This window comes from Zootoca vivipara, chromosome 14, assembly GCF_965207765.1.
Source record: "Zootoca vivipara chromosome 14, rZooViv2.hap1.1, whole genome shotgun sequence".
Taxonomy (NCBI): Eukaryota; Metazoa; Chordata; class Lepidosauria; order Squamata; family Lacertidae; genus Zootoca; species Zootoca vivipara.
In genome coordinates this window covers 1,638,246-1,652,879 of record NC_142597.1, presented here as the reverse complement: position 1 = coordinate 1,652,879, position 14,634 = coordinate 1,638,246, and the positions used below count along the sequence as shown (strand labels likewise).

The following is a 14,634-nucleotide window of genomic DNA, read 5'->3' as shown; positions in this document are numbered from 1 at the left end:
TTCTACTTACCAAAGCAGAGGGGGGTTTTGGGCTTTTGTTTGGGGGGAGCCACACTGACCTGAAAGGAAAGAAGCACAGAGGTGAGGTGAGATGGCTGATGACGCAGCTCTGAGTAATTGTGTCCTAGTTGTTGGGTAAGTTGCACATGTTTTTTTCCAGGGTGCCTTTAGCCTCGCAGCCAAACCCTCAGCACCCTAAACCTTTCTCAGCAGTTAAGGCAGGCAGGATTGAGCAGGTGAAGCCTTTCCTACCATGCAGCATTTAAAGGAGGGGGGAACTTTTGCAAGGCCAAGGGCCACATTCCCTTGCAGACAAACCTTTGGGGGCCACATGCTGATGGTGGGCATGGCCAGAAACACAACTGGGTGGGTCAACAGCTGTGACTCTGTCCTTTGCCTAGCAGGCTACATTCCAGCCATGTCAGAAGCAGAGCTTCCTCTGCATCCCCCATGGAGACAAGGGACAGCCCTTGTCACAGGTCCAGGATGATACTTAGCCCATAGAGGCACTTAAGTGTACCAGGCGCCGTGGCGCGATGATCCCTCCGGCGTCCCTCACGCTCTGCCGGGCAGGGCCAGGCGCAGTGGGCAGCCGGAGGGCGCAGCGCAACAGGCTGGGACACTGCCAGCTGTGCTCCGCCTCCGCCTGCTCGGCTGAAGCGAGACAGCGGCAGCGAAGCTACCTCCGTTGGGGGAAACCTGAACCTGGACGTGGCTGCGGAGCATTGTGGGGCAGCGCTGTCTGTGCTCGCTGTGACTTGAAGGAGTGTGGGCGGAAGGTAGCCCAGGTCCAGATTTCCCCCAACGGAGGCAGCTCTGCCGCTGCTGCTGCTGCTGCCCCCTCGCTTCAGCCACCGCTGCCAGGAAAGGAGCGGAGCAGGTGAGGCACCTTGTGCCTTTTTGATGCGCCCCCTGCTGGGCGGGCGCTCTGGCACACCATGCCAGTCAGCCCAATAGGAAGGACGACCCTGGGCATGGGGCACCAGGGCACCAAGTTCTGGAAGGCGCCAGGAAGTAGGCGGAGGCTGGACACGGTGTCTCCCGGCATCAGCTCGCTGCCCTTGCCTGCCTCCATCATGCCGCACTGAAGCAGCACCGTGCCCAGAGCCTCCACCTCTTCCCTGCTGGAGGAGCTGCCCTCCAGCTGCTGCCCGCCTCCTTCAGCCCCGCAAAGCTGCCGGCAGCACCGTAAAAAGGTCAGCAATTTTGGGAAACTGGGGGGGGGCGTGGAGGGATCTTTCAACCACAGCGCCGGATATGCCTTCACTGACAGCAACACACGGCTCTGCAGCCAAAGGACTAGAACAGGAATGAATGGGGAAGACTGCGCCCCTCCTGATATAGGGCAACAACTGCTATAATCCCTGGGCACTGGCCATGCTGGTGGGGGCTGTGGGGTGTTAGGCTCCAACAACAGTTGGAGGGTCACAATTGCCCCCGCCCGTGGCTTTTAATAAGGGGATGAAATGCCACCCTTTGCAACTGGCCCCCTGACCCCCGGGTTGCTCTCTGCCCCAGCAGCAGCAGCAGCAGCCTACGGTAGTTCTGCCTTCTTCCTCCACATTAGGCAAAGGCTTCCTCCTTCCCCCAAGAAATTATACTTTCTTCAATTGAGGATTTGTGAATCATTGGGTTATGCTGGGCAATGAGAAACAGGTTTGTCCCCAGTGGAAGTGGTGGCATTTTGTGTCCAGCTATGGATACATTGCTACTCAGCAGCACTGGGCCATGCAAACCAATATCAAGAATGCAGGAATGGGGCCATCCTTGACCAGGGATCTGAAAAGAGCCCGTCCAACCAAGCTCAGATTTTGTCTATTCTGTCACAAACTCAGGTGGTTATAAGAGTGAGTGCACCCATAGTTATAAGCACAGAACTGGTGGGCTTAAAACAATAGCAACAAAACCTTGAGGACTAGAAGAGTGGAGAAGAGCAACAGCCTCTGCCACTTTCCTGCCAATCATATCTCCACCTTGTTCTTACCTTCGAGATGTAGGTCAGCTGCAAAGATCCCACTGCTTTGGCCCCCACGGCCAAGTTCTGAAATGGGTTAAAAAGTCAATCAGTCAAGTAGCAACAAACAAACGAACCCTCAGATTGCGTATTTAGAATTAGTGATGCCCAGTGGCAAGGATGCTAAAATTAAGCGACTGGAGCAGCCTTCTTCAAGCAGCCTGGCGTCCTCTAAACCCCTGACCCCTGGCCATGCTGGCTGGGGCTGGTGACAGATGGAGACAACTGGAAGGCACCATGTTGGAGAAGGCAGCTGTAGAGGGTCTGGCCCACTGCCCGCCTGCCCTGGAGCATGGCTGCCCTTCTTTCTCACGCCAATACATCACCCTTCATTCAAGATGCTCAAGGGGTCTTACCTAGGTCACTCTTCACTTTATGCTCACAACCCCCTTTTGAGATAGCCCAAAGAATTATAGAATCGTAGAGTTGGAAGGGACCTCGAGGGCCATCTAGCCCAACTCTCTGCAATGCAGGAAGCACAGCCAAAGCATCTGTGACAGACCTCTGCCTAAAAGCCTCCAGGGAAGGAGAGGCCACCACCTCTTGTGGACGTCCATTCCACTGTCAAACAGCTTTTACCCACAGAAAAGTTCCTGATGTTTAATCAGAATCTCCTTTCTTGCAACTTGAAGCCATGAGTTCGAGTCCTGCCCTCCAGAGCAGGAGAAAAGAAGCTTGCTCCATCTTCCATGTGACAGCCCTTAAGATATCTGAAGATGCCCACAGAGCCTAGGGCTTGCCGATCAGAAGGTCGGCGGTTCGAATCCCCGTGACGGGGTGAGCGCCCGTTGCTTGGTCCCAGCTACTGCCAACCTAGCAGTTCGAAAGCACGTCAAAGTGCAAGTAGATAAATAGGTACCACTACCGCGGGAAGGTAAATAGCATTTCCGTGTGCTGCTCTGGTTCGCCAAAAGCAGCTTTGTAATGCTGGCCACATGACCTGGAAGCTGTATGCCGGCTCCCTCAGCCAATAACACGAGATGAGCGCCGCAACCCCAGAGTCGGTCACGACTGGACCTAATGGTGAGGAGTTAAAACCTGTCCATTCTGAAGGAAATCAGCCCTGAGTGCTCACTGGAAGGACAGATCGTGAAGCTGAGGCTCCAATACTTTGGCCACCTCATGAGAAGAGAAGACTCCTTGGAAAAGACCCTGGTGTTGGGAAAGATGGAGGGCACTAGGAGAAGGGGACGACAGAGGACGGGATGGTTGGACAGTGTTCTCCAAGCTACGAACATGAGTCTGACCAAACTGCGGGAGGCAGTGGAAGACACAGGTGCCTGGCGTGCTCTGGTCCATGGGGTCACGAAGAGTCGGACACAACTAAACGACTAAACAACAACAACACCCACCAAACTAGCAAAGATGTGCAAAATGAAAAATAAGAACTGTTGGAAATGCACTGTAAAAGAGGGCAATTTTTTCCAGATGTGGTGGTTGAATGTGACAAGGTGAAGACTTTTTGGGATAGTGTGTATAATGAGTTAAAAATATATATTTAGGTACACCTTTTATAAAAAAAATCTGGAGACATTTTTGCTAGGAATGGTTGGAGAGGACATTAAAAAAGAAGATCAGAAATTCTTCCTGTATGCCACAACAGCAGGAAGACTACTCCTCACACAGAGATGGAAACAACAGGATATTCCGACAATTGAAGAATGGCAACAGAAAGTATTGGAATATGCGGAAATAGCAAGGCTAACTGGAAGAATCTGACAGCAGGACGATGAGAAATTCCAAAAAGAATTGTCCAAATTTATAGTATACTTAGAGAAAACTGTACATAAATAAAGACACTCACAGGACTGAAATAAAACTCATAACGTTTATTGTAAACATTTGGTTAGCTCATAAGATGTAATGCTGTAATATAATAAGGAATGTATGTTTAAAGTATAATACAAAAATTTATTAAGGAATTATAGACATTTATAGAATGTATATATAGTAAACAAGCTTAAATAAGAGCAATGTAGAGAAGCCAGAAGAGGCGTGGAAGGAAGTTAATTTGGATAAGGTATAGATTTTAAAGGAAAATAATATTGTTAAGCTGTATTGTGTTTTAAGATATTTGGAAAAAATTAATAAAAATTATTGGGGGGGGGGAGGAGAAGATGGCTATCCTATCTCCTCTCAGTCTCCACTTTTCCAGACTTAGCATACCCAGCTCCTTCAACCATTCCTTGTAAGGTTTGGTTTCCAGACCCTTGATCATCTTGTTCCCCCTCCTCTGCAAAGCTTGTCAACAACAAATTGTGGTGTCCAGAATTGGACACAGTATTTCAAGTGTAGTCTGACCAATACAGAAAAGAGTGGTATTATGACTTCCCTTGATCTGGATACTATGCAGCCTAGAATAGCATTAGCCTTTTTTGCTGCTGCATCACCCTGTTGACTCATATAGAGCTTGTGGTCCACCAAGACCCCGAGATCCTTTTCACATGTACCTTTTCACAAATCTTATATTTGTGCACCTGGATCTTCCTGCCTTAGTGCAGAACCTGACATTTGTCCCTATTGAAATTATTTTTATTAGCCTGGGCTCAGTTCTCCAATCTGTTAAGGTCATTTTGAATTCTGATTCTGTCTTTTGCAGCATTAGCAACCCCTCCCAGTTTGGTATCATCTGCAAATGTGCTGAGCATCAGACCAAGAGAAGATACCTGGTCAAGCATCACACATGGCTGAACAGAACCCATGAGGACAATCCCATCAACTATTCATAGACAACTGTTCTCGTCTAAATCTTCTGCCCATGTGTGTTATAGCACACTGAGCCCTTGTCCTACTGTTCCTTTTAAAATACTAAGTAGATAGATACTGAATAAAAACTGTGGTAGTTACTTCAAATGGATGAATGCAGAGGAAGGGCTGCAGATCCCACACCAGCTTCTAAACTGACTTTGTTCAGTTCTCAGCTTGCAAAGTCCAGTTGTCCAAGGGGGTTTCCCAGACAAGACTTTTTGTTGTGGCTTCCTTGCAAAGATGCTCAGAGAGTTCAAGGCATGATATGAGTCACAGCAAACCGCTGGGTCAGATTTCCTCTTTGAGCTCATGAGGCTGAGCTTCACAAGAGCTGGTGTGTGTGTGTGTGTGTGTGTGTGTGTGTGTGTGTGTGTGTGTGTGTGTGTGTCTATTTTGATGTTTGGTGGCAGCATCCAGACTTGAGATCCTGTTTGCAGAGTTCTGTCTGGTGTTCTGGAGTGTGAGACAGGAGCTGGGTCTGAGTTACCATAGAAGGTGAGTGCTGTGGCCTTAGGAGAATGGAAAGGAGCAGAGGTGCAAAACATCAATTATGCTGACTGACAGCTCGAACTGAGCCTTTGGGTTGGCCAGTCTTGCTATAAATGTGAGAAGCTTGGCTTTCTCCCCGCCCCCAATCAACAGAGAAACGTCTCCCTGCTGCCCAAGCAACTGCTCTAGCATAGGACCCTCTTTGCAGCTATAGCCATGGACAGCAGGGCTGGCATTAAGCGGTGGGATGGTCAGTCATCTGCTAGGGGCCCCCACTGCAAAAGGGAGCCACCAGGACCTGCTGCAATGAGGACATGCTCATAAAACTAGAACACGTGGACTTCCAGTGAAGCTGAACATTAGACAATTCTGGACAGATACAAGAAAGTCCTTTGCATAGCACATGGTTAAACGATGGAACTTGCTCCCAAAGGATACAGTGAAGGCCATCAACTTGCATGGCTTTAAAAGAGGGTTAGGCAAATTCATGGAGCTGTTTTACAATGCTTCTGAATTCTAGTTGCTGGAAAGCACAGGGGGGAGAGGGATCTTGTGCTCAAATCCTGCTTGTGGATTTTTCACAGGCATCTGCTCAGCCACTTTGAGAACAGGAGGGTAGACGGGATGAGCCATTGGCCAGGTGTAGCAGGCTCTTCCTATACAGTACTCTTAGGTTCTTAACCTCACACTGGAAATTCTCTGAAGCATCACCGAGTCCAAGCCACCTTCTCCACACATGCCCACATAACTGGCAGAACCAGAAGGCGGGGAGACCTGCAGCATCACTCCAATAAGAGCCAAGGTGGTGCCAGCATCACATCTCATGAGCAGCTTAAGCGCCTTTTTTCAGTAATATTTTGCCCACCCCTCATCGTGTGGTCCCAGGGCAGGTTGCAGGACAATAAAAAACCTAAAACAATTTCCATAACTGTCACAGTGGCCGGAGTGGGCTACTTCAGAGTAACGACGCTACGCAGCTCTGCATTTTATTCTTTTATTGGTGCTGCGTATTTACAGTGCTGAAGTCATTGCTATTTACACGGAGTGATGTGGTCAGTCGGTTCCAGAACCTCCGAATGGCTTTTGGCGCGTCTTTCTCCAACACAAAAGCTTTGGCAGACCCATCCTCTTTCCCCTCCTCTTTCTGCGTAATTCCGGAGTTGGGGGGATGGGTCTCCCCCCCTTATTCGCCCCTTCCTGTCCCACCTGGGACCCTGGCTCCTCTACCTTGCCTGAGCCTCGGACACGACTTCCTGCTTCCCCATTGGAATCGGAACTCTCTCTGCTTTCCCCTGTGCTCGGGGATGGGCTTGAACTCAGGAGGGGAGGGACTTCGCGATATCCCCTGTCCCTCACATCCACCCCCCTCCCAAGCTCTCCTTCACCCCTCCCCAGGTCCCCCCCAGGTGTCGGTGACGACTGGAAGCCTAAGAACTCAGTGCCTTCCGAGCCCGTTGGTGTGAACACCTCCCCCCAGTCCTGCGAGCCCCCCCCTTCCGCCTGGGAGGACGGGAATCCCAAAAAGTCCGTGGCGTCAGAGCTGGTAGGGGTAAAAATGTTCTGCCAATCTGCTCCTTCCTCTGACTGGGTGGATCTCGGTGACACCCATACCTCATCCTCTGGTTCCTCAAACTCCGCTTCCCAGCGCCATGGTGAACTGCTCTCCCGTGCTTCCTCCCCCTCCCCCTCCCTTTCCATGTGCCAGGGCTTGGGTCTGTGGGGAAAGAGGGCGTGAAATTCTTCTACCAGGAATTCCTCCTGTATCTGAGTGGCTGGGACCCATTCATTCTGGGACGGTGGAGCATCCTCCCATGCCATGAGGTACTCCAGGCCCCCCACCCCCCTCCTTGAGTCCAGGATGGCCGTGGCCTCATTGAGTTGCTCCCTGCCTTCTCTCTCCCCCCCTCCCTCAGGGGTTTGTTCGCTGCCTCGGAGCCTGCTGCTTTCCCTGTACGGCGACAGCAGCGATCTATGAAACACTGGGTGCACCCTCATGTCCTCTGGCAGTGCCAGCCTGTATGCCACCGGGTTGACCTGTTGCGTGACCGTGAAGGGGCCCAACCTTCTGGGCGCCAGCTTTTTGCACCTCCCTCTGATGGGAAGGCCCTCCGAGGACAACCAAACTTTGTCCCCCACCCTAATGACCTCCCCCGGTCGCCTGTGGCGATCTGCCCCCTTCTTGTACGCTTCCTTGGCTCTCTCCAAGTGTTCTCTGAGCTGCTGGTGCACCGTCTCCAGTTCCTCTGCCCAATCCTCAGCCTGTGGGCCCTCCTCCTCCTCCTCCCCCTCCCTCTCTGGGAAAGATCTGAGGTCGCGCCCGTAATTGGCCTTAAAGGGCGACACCCCTGTGGAGACGTGCACCGCATTGTTGTAGGCAAATTCTGCCAGTGGCAGGCGATCCACCCAGTCCGTTTGCCGCTGGCTGACGTAGCATCTCAGGTACTGCTGCAGAATGGCGTTGACCCTCTCCGCCTGTCCATTGGTCTGCGGGTGTCTAGCCGTCGACAAGCTGACCTCCACCTGCAGGAGGTTCATGAGCCGCCGCCAGAACCTGGAAACAAATTGGCGGCCACGATCCGAAATAACCCTTAAAGGTAATCCATGCAGTCTGAATACGTGATCCACAAACAGTTTGGCTGTCTCTTCTGCAGAGACCGCCCTGGCACACGGTATAAAGTGGCACATTTTGGACATGAGGTCCACCACCACCAACACTGCGGTCTTGCCCCTGGAAGAAGGCAGATCTGTGATGAAGTCCATGGACACCACTTCCCACGGCCTGTGTGGCGTGGCTAAGGGCTCCAGCAATCCCGGTGGCGCTGCTCTGACCACCTTTGCCCGCTGGCAGGTGTCACAGCCCCGTACATAGTCTCGAACATCTTCCCGCACCCCTGGCCACCAGAAGTGTCTCATGACTAGGTGAGCGGTTTTGTCCCTCCCAAAATGACCCGCCGTTGGGTTGTCGTGCATCTGCTTGAGGACCGTACGTCTAAGCTGGGTGGTGGGCAGGTACAGTGCACCCTTGTAGAAAAGCAGCCCCCTGCGTTCTGCAAAGTCTTTTGCCTGCTCCCCCCCCCTCTCAGTTCTCTGAAGATGCGGTTGGCAAATTCATCCGCTGCCGTCAGTGCTGTGAGTTCCGCCTCGCTCACTACTGCTGCTCCGCAGGACCATGCTGACGGGGGGGAAATGTGCCTGGGTGCCGGTGGCGCCTCCTCCTCCATGTACTCTGGCTTGCGGGAGAGGGCATCCGCCCTGACATTCTGCTCTCCCGGGATGTAGTGTATGGAGAAGTTGAAGTTCGAGAAGAACTCTGCCCACCGTATCTGCCGCTGGTTGAGCACCCTGGCAGTTCTCCAGAACTCCAGGTTCTTGTGGTCTGTGCACACCTGGATGGGGTGCTTGGCGCCCACCAGGAAGTGTCTCCAGTGCTGGAACGCAGCGTGGATCGCAAGAAGTTCCCGATCAAACACCGTGTAGTTTCGCTCTGGCTGGGTCAACTTCCTGGAGAAGAAGGCACAGGGTCTCCACTCTCTGTTGGCGTCCAGTTGCAACAAAATGGCGCCCACAGCTTTATCAGAAGCATCTGTCTCCACGCGTAGGGGCGCGTCCTGAACCACGTGGAACAGGTTCTGGTCTGAGGCGAACACCCTCTTGAGGCTTTCGAACGCTGCTTGCGCCTCTGGTGTCCACCTGAACTTCTGCTTGCCTCTCAGGCAGTCAGTGATGGGAGCCGTAACGCGAGAGAAGTTCTTGATGAACTTCCTGTAGAAGTTGGCGAAGCCTAGTAGGCGTTGGGCATCTTTGCGCGTCCTGGGGCTGTGCCAGTCCAGGATGGCCTGCACCTTGTCCTTGTCCATCGCCAGCCCCTTGTCTGACAGCTTGTAGCCCAGGAAGTCCACCTCCTTGGTGTGAAACTTGCACTTCTCCAGCTTCACATACAGGTGGTTCTCCTTCAGGCGCTGCAACACCTCCCTGACATCTTTCACATGCTGCACTGGGTCATCGGAATAGATAAGGATGTCATCCAGGAAGACCAAGCATTTCCTGAAGAGGAGGGACCCCAGGACGTGGTGCATGAAGGCCTGGAAGCATGCTGAGCCCCCTTGCAACCCGAAGGGCATCACCAGATATTCAAAAGAGCCCAGAGGCGTGAACATCGTGGTTTTCCATTCATCGCCTTCCCGGATCCTGATCAAGTTGTACGCCCCCCTCAGGTCTAGCTTGGTGAAAATCTTGCCCCTGCGTGCCGCTGTCAGGAGATCATCCACTCTGGGCATGGGGAAAGCCACTGGCTCTGTCACTGAATTCAGCCGTCTAAAATCCACCACAAGACGGCGCTGTTGCGTGTCTTTCTTGTCCACCCAGAAGACTGGGCTGCCCCCTGCTGCCTTGCTTTCTCTGATGAACCCCCGCTTGAGGTTCTTGTCGATGAAAGCGCGCAGATCCTCCAGTTCCTGGTCTGACATGGCGTACAGCTTGGCTGGGGGTATAGTTGCCCCTGGCACCAGGTTGATCTGGCAGTCAAAAGGCCTGTGTGGGGGTAGGTGGTCGGACTCCGCTTCGCTGAAGACCTCCTGCAGGTCCCAGTACGGCTTGGGTATCGCCTCACCCCCTTTGACGTGCATGGTGGCCACCGTGGCTATCGGAGGCCCCTCCCCTGGTTGGTGCTGCATGCAATGTTCCAGGCAAAAGTCCGATCCAAAAGTGATGCATCTCTGGTGCCAACTGATGGAGGGGTCGTGGCGCGCCAGCCAGCTCATGCCCAAGACGATGGGGGGGTCTGAGATGGTGGTGACGTTGAATGCCAGTGTCTCTGAGTGCCTTCCCACCGTCATTTTCATGGGGGGGGGGTTTGATGAGTGATGGCCCCTCCCAGCAGCTCTCTGCCGTCAATGGTCGCCACGTGCAGAGGAAAATCCAGCTGCAGAAGCTGGATCTGGTGCTGTTCTGCAAAGGTTCTCGAGAAGAAGTTCGCTGACGCCCCACTGTCAATTAGGGCGAGGACCGTCAGGGGATAGCCATTTGGGAGCGTGAGCGTCACTTCTAGAACCACTCCTGCTCTGGGAGGGGTGGGCTGGCTCTGCTCCTCTCTGTGCGGGTGGGTGGGCTGGGGCTGTTGTCTGCTGACTGTGCCTGGCTGCTGCCCCTTGTCTCCTGCAGCCAGGCTTTCCCGTTTCCCTGCTGTGGTGCTGCGTCAGTGGGGGAGGGCACAACCGTTCCCGCCTTTCCTTGCCACTCCCTGCGATGTGGGCAGTCTCTGATGAGATGCTGGGGGGAGTTGCAGAGAAAGCAATTCCCACCCCTTCCCTCCTTGCGTCTTGGCGCCGCTGGGGTTTGAAAAGCCCCCGCGCGCGCGCTATCAATCTGCATGGGTTCCTGGTCCTGGCTGGCCCCAGGCGTGGCTTGAAAGGGTTGTTGGGGGAGTGGCTTCTCCTGCGACCGTGGGAACCAAGCCCGCTTTGCGCGCGTTGCTTGCTTGTCGCTCCACCGGGATTCCTGTCTCACCCCCACCGCCAGAGCCGCTTTGCTCAGCTGATCCATATTACTGGGCTTTGGACCTCTCGAGAGCTCATCCTTCACCTCCTCATGCAACCCCAAGTAGAACGCCGCTTGCATTGGGGGTGACTCCAGTTCCCACCCCAATCTGTGCACCAGCATGGTGAATTTCGCCCAATACGCGCGAACTGTCATATTTCCTTGGCGTAAATTATGAAGTTCCTCCTTAGTCTGGTCCATATGACTATCGGACGAATACATCGTTTTCAAACCTTCTAGAAATAGTTTGACATTCTTCATGCAAGGATTCTTTGTTGCGATTAACGGTCTTAGCCACTCCCTGGCTGCCCCGGTAAGGTGCTCCACAATAAACGCTACCCTGTGCTCATCATCAGGGAACTCATCGTGGTGCAGCTCAAGAGCATACACAATCTCAGTCTCAAAGCCCTGATATTCCCTCGGGTCTCCATTGAACTTGCTTACTAGGGTCCCGGCTCTCCTTCCTGGCAGCACTTGGACTTGGGGTGCCCCTCACGCCTTGTTTTTCTCTGCATCCAGCTTGTTTTGGAGGTCTACCGCCACCGCCCTTAATTCCTGCTCTCTTTCCTGTAGCGCTCTCACCTGTTCCGCAAGTTGTAGCCGGTCGTCCTGGACCTTCTTAGTCTCTTCTTTAGCTGCCTTCAATTCCCCCTGCGCCTGCAGCGACAGCTGCTGCAGTTCTTGCTGGGCTTTCTCCGCGATCTGCCGCCATCTCTCCGCCTCTGACACGCTCATCCCGGCAACTCCAAAGTAGCCCAAAAAAAGGATTCGGAGGTTGCTGTCACAGTGGCCGGAGTGGGCTACTTCAGAGTAACGACGCTACGCAGCTCTGCATTTTATTCTTTTATTGGTGCTGCGTATTTACAGTGCTGAAGTCATTGCTATTTACACGGAGTGATGTGGTCAGTCGGTTCCAGAACCTCCGAATGGCTTTTGGCGCGTCTTTCTCCAACACAAAAGCTTTGGCAGACCCATCCTCTTTCCCCTCCTCTTTCTGCGTAATTCCGGAGTTGGGGGGATGGGTCTCCCCCCCTTATTCGCCCCTTCCTGTCCCACCTGGGACCCTGGCTCCTCTACCTTGCCTGAGCCTCGGACACGACTTCCTGCTTCCCCATTGGAATCGGAACTCTCTCTGCTTTCCCCTGTGCTCGGGGATGGGCTTGAACTCAGGAGGGGAGGGACTTCGCGATATCCCCTGTCCCTCACAATAACATTAAAATACAACCAAGTTCAGCAGAACCAAGAGGATAGAAGACCACCCATAGGTCATCACGATAGCAGCAGTCGAACAGCCCATGGAAATTACTACCCCACAAAATCCTGGGCAAAAGAAGTAGGTCTTTATCTTGGGTTGTATCTTGGGCCCTTCCCAAGCCTGCTTAGAACTTAGTGGCAGAGGTTACTGAACCAGCCAGATTGGTTCCTTTGTCAAGGCAATGACTGGCTGGCCACATCAGTACAGTGGTGCCTCGCTAGACGAATGCCCTGTAAGACAAATTTTTCGCTTAACGAAGAGATTTTTCGAGCGGAGGTTGCCTCGCTAGACGAATTCTTTTTATGAAAAAATTCATCTACCGAATCGCGGTTTCCCATAGGAATGCATTGAAATTCAATTAATGTGTTCCTATGGGCAAAAAAAAATTTTTTTTTAATGCCTTCCTATGGGATTCGCTAGACGAATTTTCCGTTATACGAATTGACCCGTGGAACGAATTAAATTCATCTCGTGAGGCACCACTGTACTGCTATTTACCACACCCAAAGAGGTTGCCCTGTTGCCATAGAGCAGCCATCCCCAAACTGCGGCCCTCCAGATGTTTTGGCCTACAACTCCCATGATCCCTAGCTAACAGGACCAGTGGTCAGGGATGATGGGAATTGTAGTCCAAAACATCTGGAGGGCCGAAGTTTGGGGATGCCTGCCATAGAGACAAATGGGTGGGCCTTTTCCCACCTCACCTGACAAGATGCCACATCATTATATGGATGGGAAACAACAAGCCAGGGGTTGTGTCTGGGAGAGTTGGGTGCAAGAGTTTGGCCCTATATCCCAGTTCCCAGTGCGCTTCATTCCAAGGAAATGGTGCCTTGGGTATCTCTTTCAGTGCATCTGAAGAAGTGCGCATGCACACGAAAGCTCATACCAAGGACAAACTTAGTTGGTCTCTAAGGTGCTACTGGAAGGAATTTTTTAATTTTGCTTTCATACAATTAACATTGAGTCCAGTGATACAGAAGTAGCACCTCAACATCCATCTCAGCTGGTTGACCAAATGGGGCACTGAGACACTGGAATGTGCTTCTTCTTCTTCTTCTTTTTATCACATGATTTCTATATACAGTAAATCTAACAGGACTGGGGGAGGGGGGAACTCTACAAAGGACCGGAAGAATGTCACAGAAGGGCTGCTGCTTTCAGGTGGGCCACTGGTGTCTACTTCTGAGTACAGGCTTTACCTGGGGATTGTCCATGTACCACAGAAGGCTATTGGCTTGGGTATCCAGGATGAAATATCTTCGCAGGAACTTCCCACAGGACTCATTGTCCTCAATGTCCAGGAACCCACAGATTCGGTTCTGACGATCCACATAAGGCATTCCGGGCTCCTTCTAGCATCACCCTGTGAAGCACAGATACACAGAGATGTGAACCAGGCCTTTTGCAAGCATAGGTGCCCTGTAAAATGCCCCCCCTTCCTTATTCTTGCTACAGAGGTCTCTACATCTCATGACTCAGTCGAGTGACAAAACCTGCCCATGCTGGTCAGTGCTGCTGCCATGCAGTCTGTGTGTACCAAGAGTGACATCATTCTTTGACTGGCCAGAAGAGGCCCCACTTAAGTGTCCACTATTCAAATGTATAATCCAGAAGCCACAAAGGACAGGGCCTGTTTAGTGGTGGCCTGTGGAATTTCCTTAAGTGGGATGTGCTGTTTCTAAAATGACCATAAAGCAGAGGTGTTCAACTTTTTTGAGTCCCTGGCTCCCTTGACCAACTACATTCTTTCCGCATCACCCCTGTGGGGCTCAGGAGCCCAGTTATGTCCCCCCTTGCCTGCAGAGCTGGCAGCCTCTCACCCTTTTTTGAACACCCTCCCTTGCGGAATGTTCCCTCATCCTCCTCTCCTCTCCCCTCTCCTTGGGACTCCTCTGGGCAGCTGCAGCTGCTACCACTGGTCTCTGAGCTGTCCCCCCCCACCCCAAGGAGAGCTGCCTCCCAGAGGCACCATTCACCTGCAGAGCTTATAGCCAGGGGTGCTGCAATAAACAGCTGTGCAAGCCTTTGGGAGGGAGATGTGAGAGGACATCAGAGGAGGGAGGGAGGGAGGGAGGGAAAGAAAGAAAGAAAGAAAGAAAGAGGGACAGAGGCCAGTGTTGCCCATGGCACCTCTGACCATCATTCAAGGCACCTCAGGCCTTAAAGGACTGGCTATTCCAACCTGCTGAAATGAGTTTGCTTATGACTTCCGCTTGGATCGCCGTAGAAGATGGCTGAAAATACCATCTCTCCGGTTCCCACGGGGTAATTTACAAGGCTGTAAAGGGGAGTATGCAGCCTCCCAAAGTCTTCCCGGGGTACGGGAAGATGCAGTCTCATCCGCAGATGCCCACTACCAGCTTCGACTTCAGAAGGAAGGAGAGGTTGGGGGCACTGGATGGAAAGCCCCCATGGGAGTCTAGATCCCCCGGATGCTGATTCTACAAACGAATACAGGCTCCATACAAGAGAAAGATTGGATATAAGTCGTGGGCATGCTTCAAACAAGGAAAGAAGATTTATTCTGCTAAGCTCAGCCACTGAGAAAACAAAAGATAACAGGGGAATGTAACCAGCAAAGAAATGGTAT

At 52.5% G+C, this 14,634-nt stretch overlaps 1 protein-coding gene across 6 annotated transcripts in view; it reads right to left on the bottom strand.

Moving 5' to 3' along the window:
- PLEKHA2 (pleckstrin homology domain containing A2) overlaps positions 1-14,634 on the bottom strand; it is a 106,096-nt gene that overhangs the window by 49,859 nt on the left and 41,603 nt on the right. For 4 of the 6 annotated variants that reach the window (XM_035138974.3, XM_088657628.1, XM_088657630.1 and 1 more), the window contains 3 exons: positions 13,244-13,407; positions 1,985-2,041; positions 11-59 (listed from right to left, as the gene is read on the bottom strand). In XM_035138974.3, coding sequence (XP_034994865.1) covers positions 11-59; positions 1,985-2,041; positions 13,244-13,384 — 247 coding nt within the window. In that variant the 5' untranslated portion in view covers positions 13,385-13,407. The remainder of the gene's footprint in view (positions 1-10; positions 60-1,984; positions 2,042-13,243; positions 13,408-14,634) is intronic. The other 2 variants (XM_088657627.1, XM_088657631.1) reach the window with 1 other exon arrangement.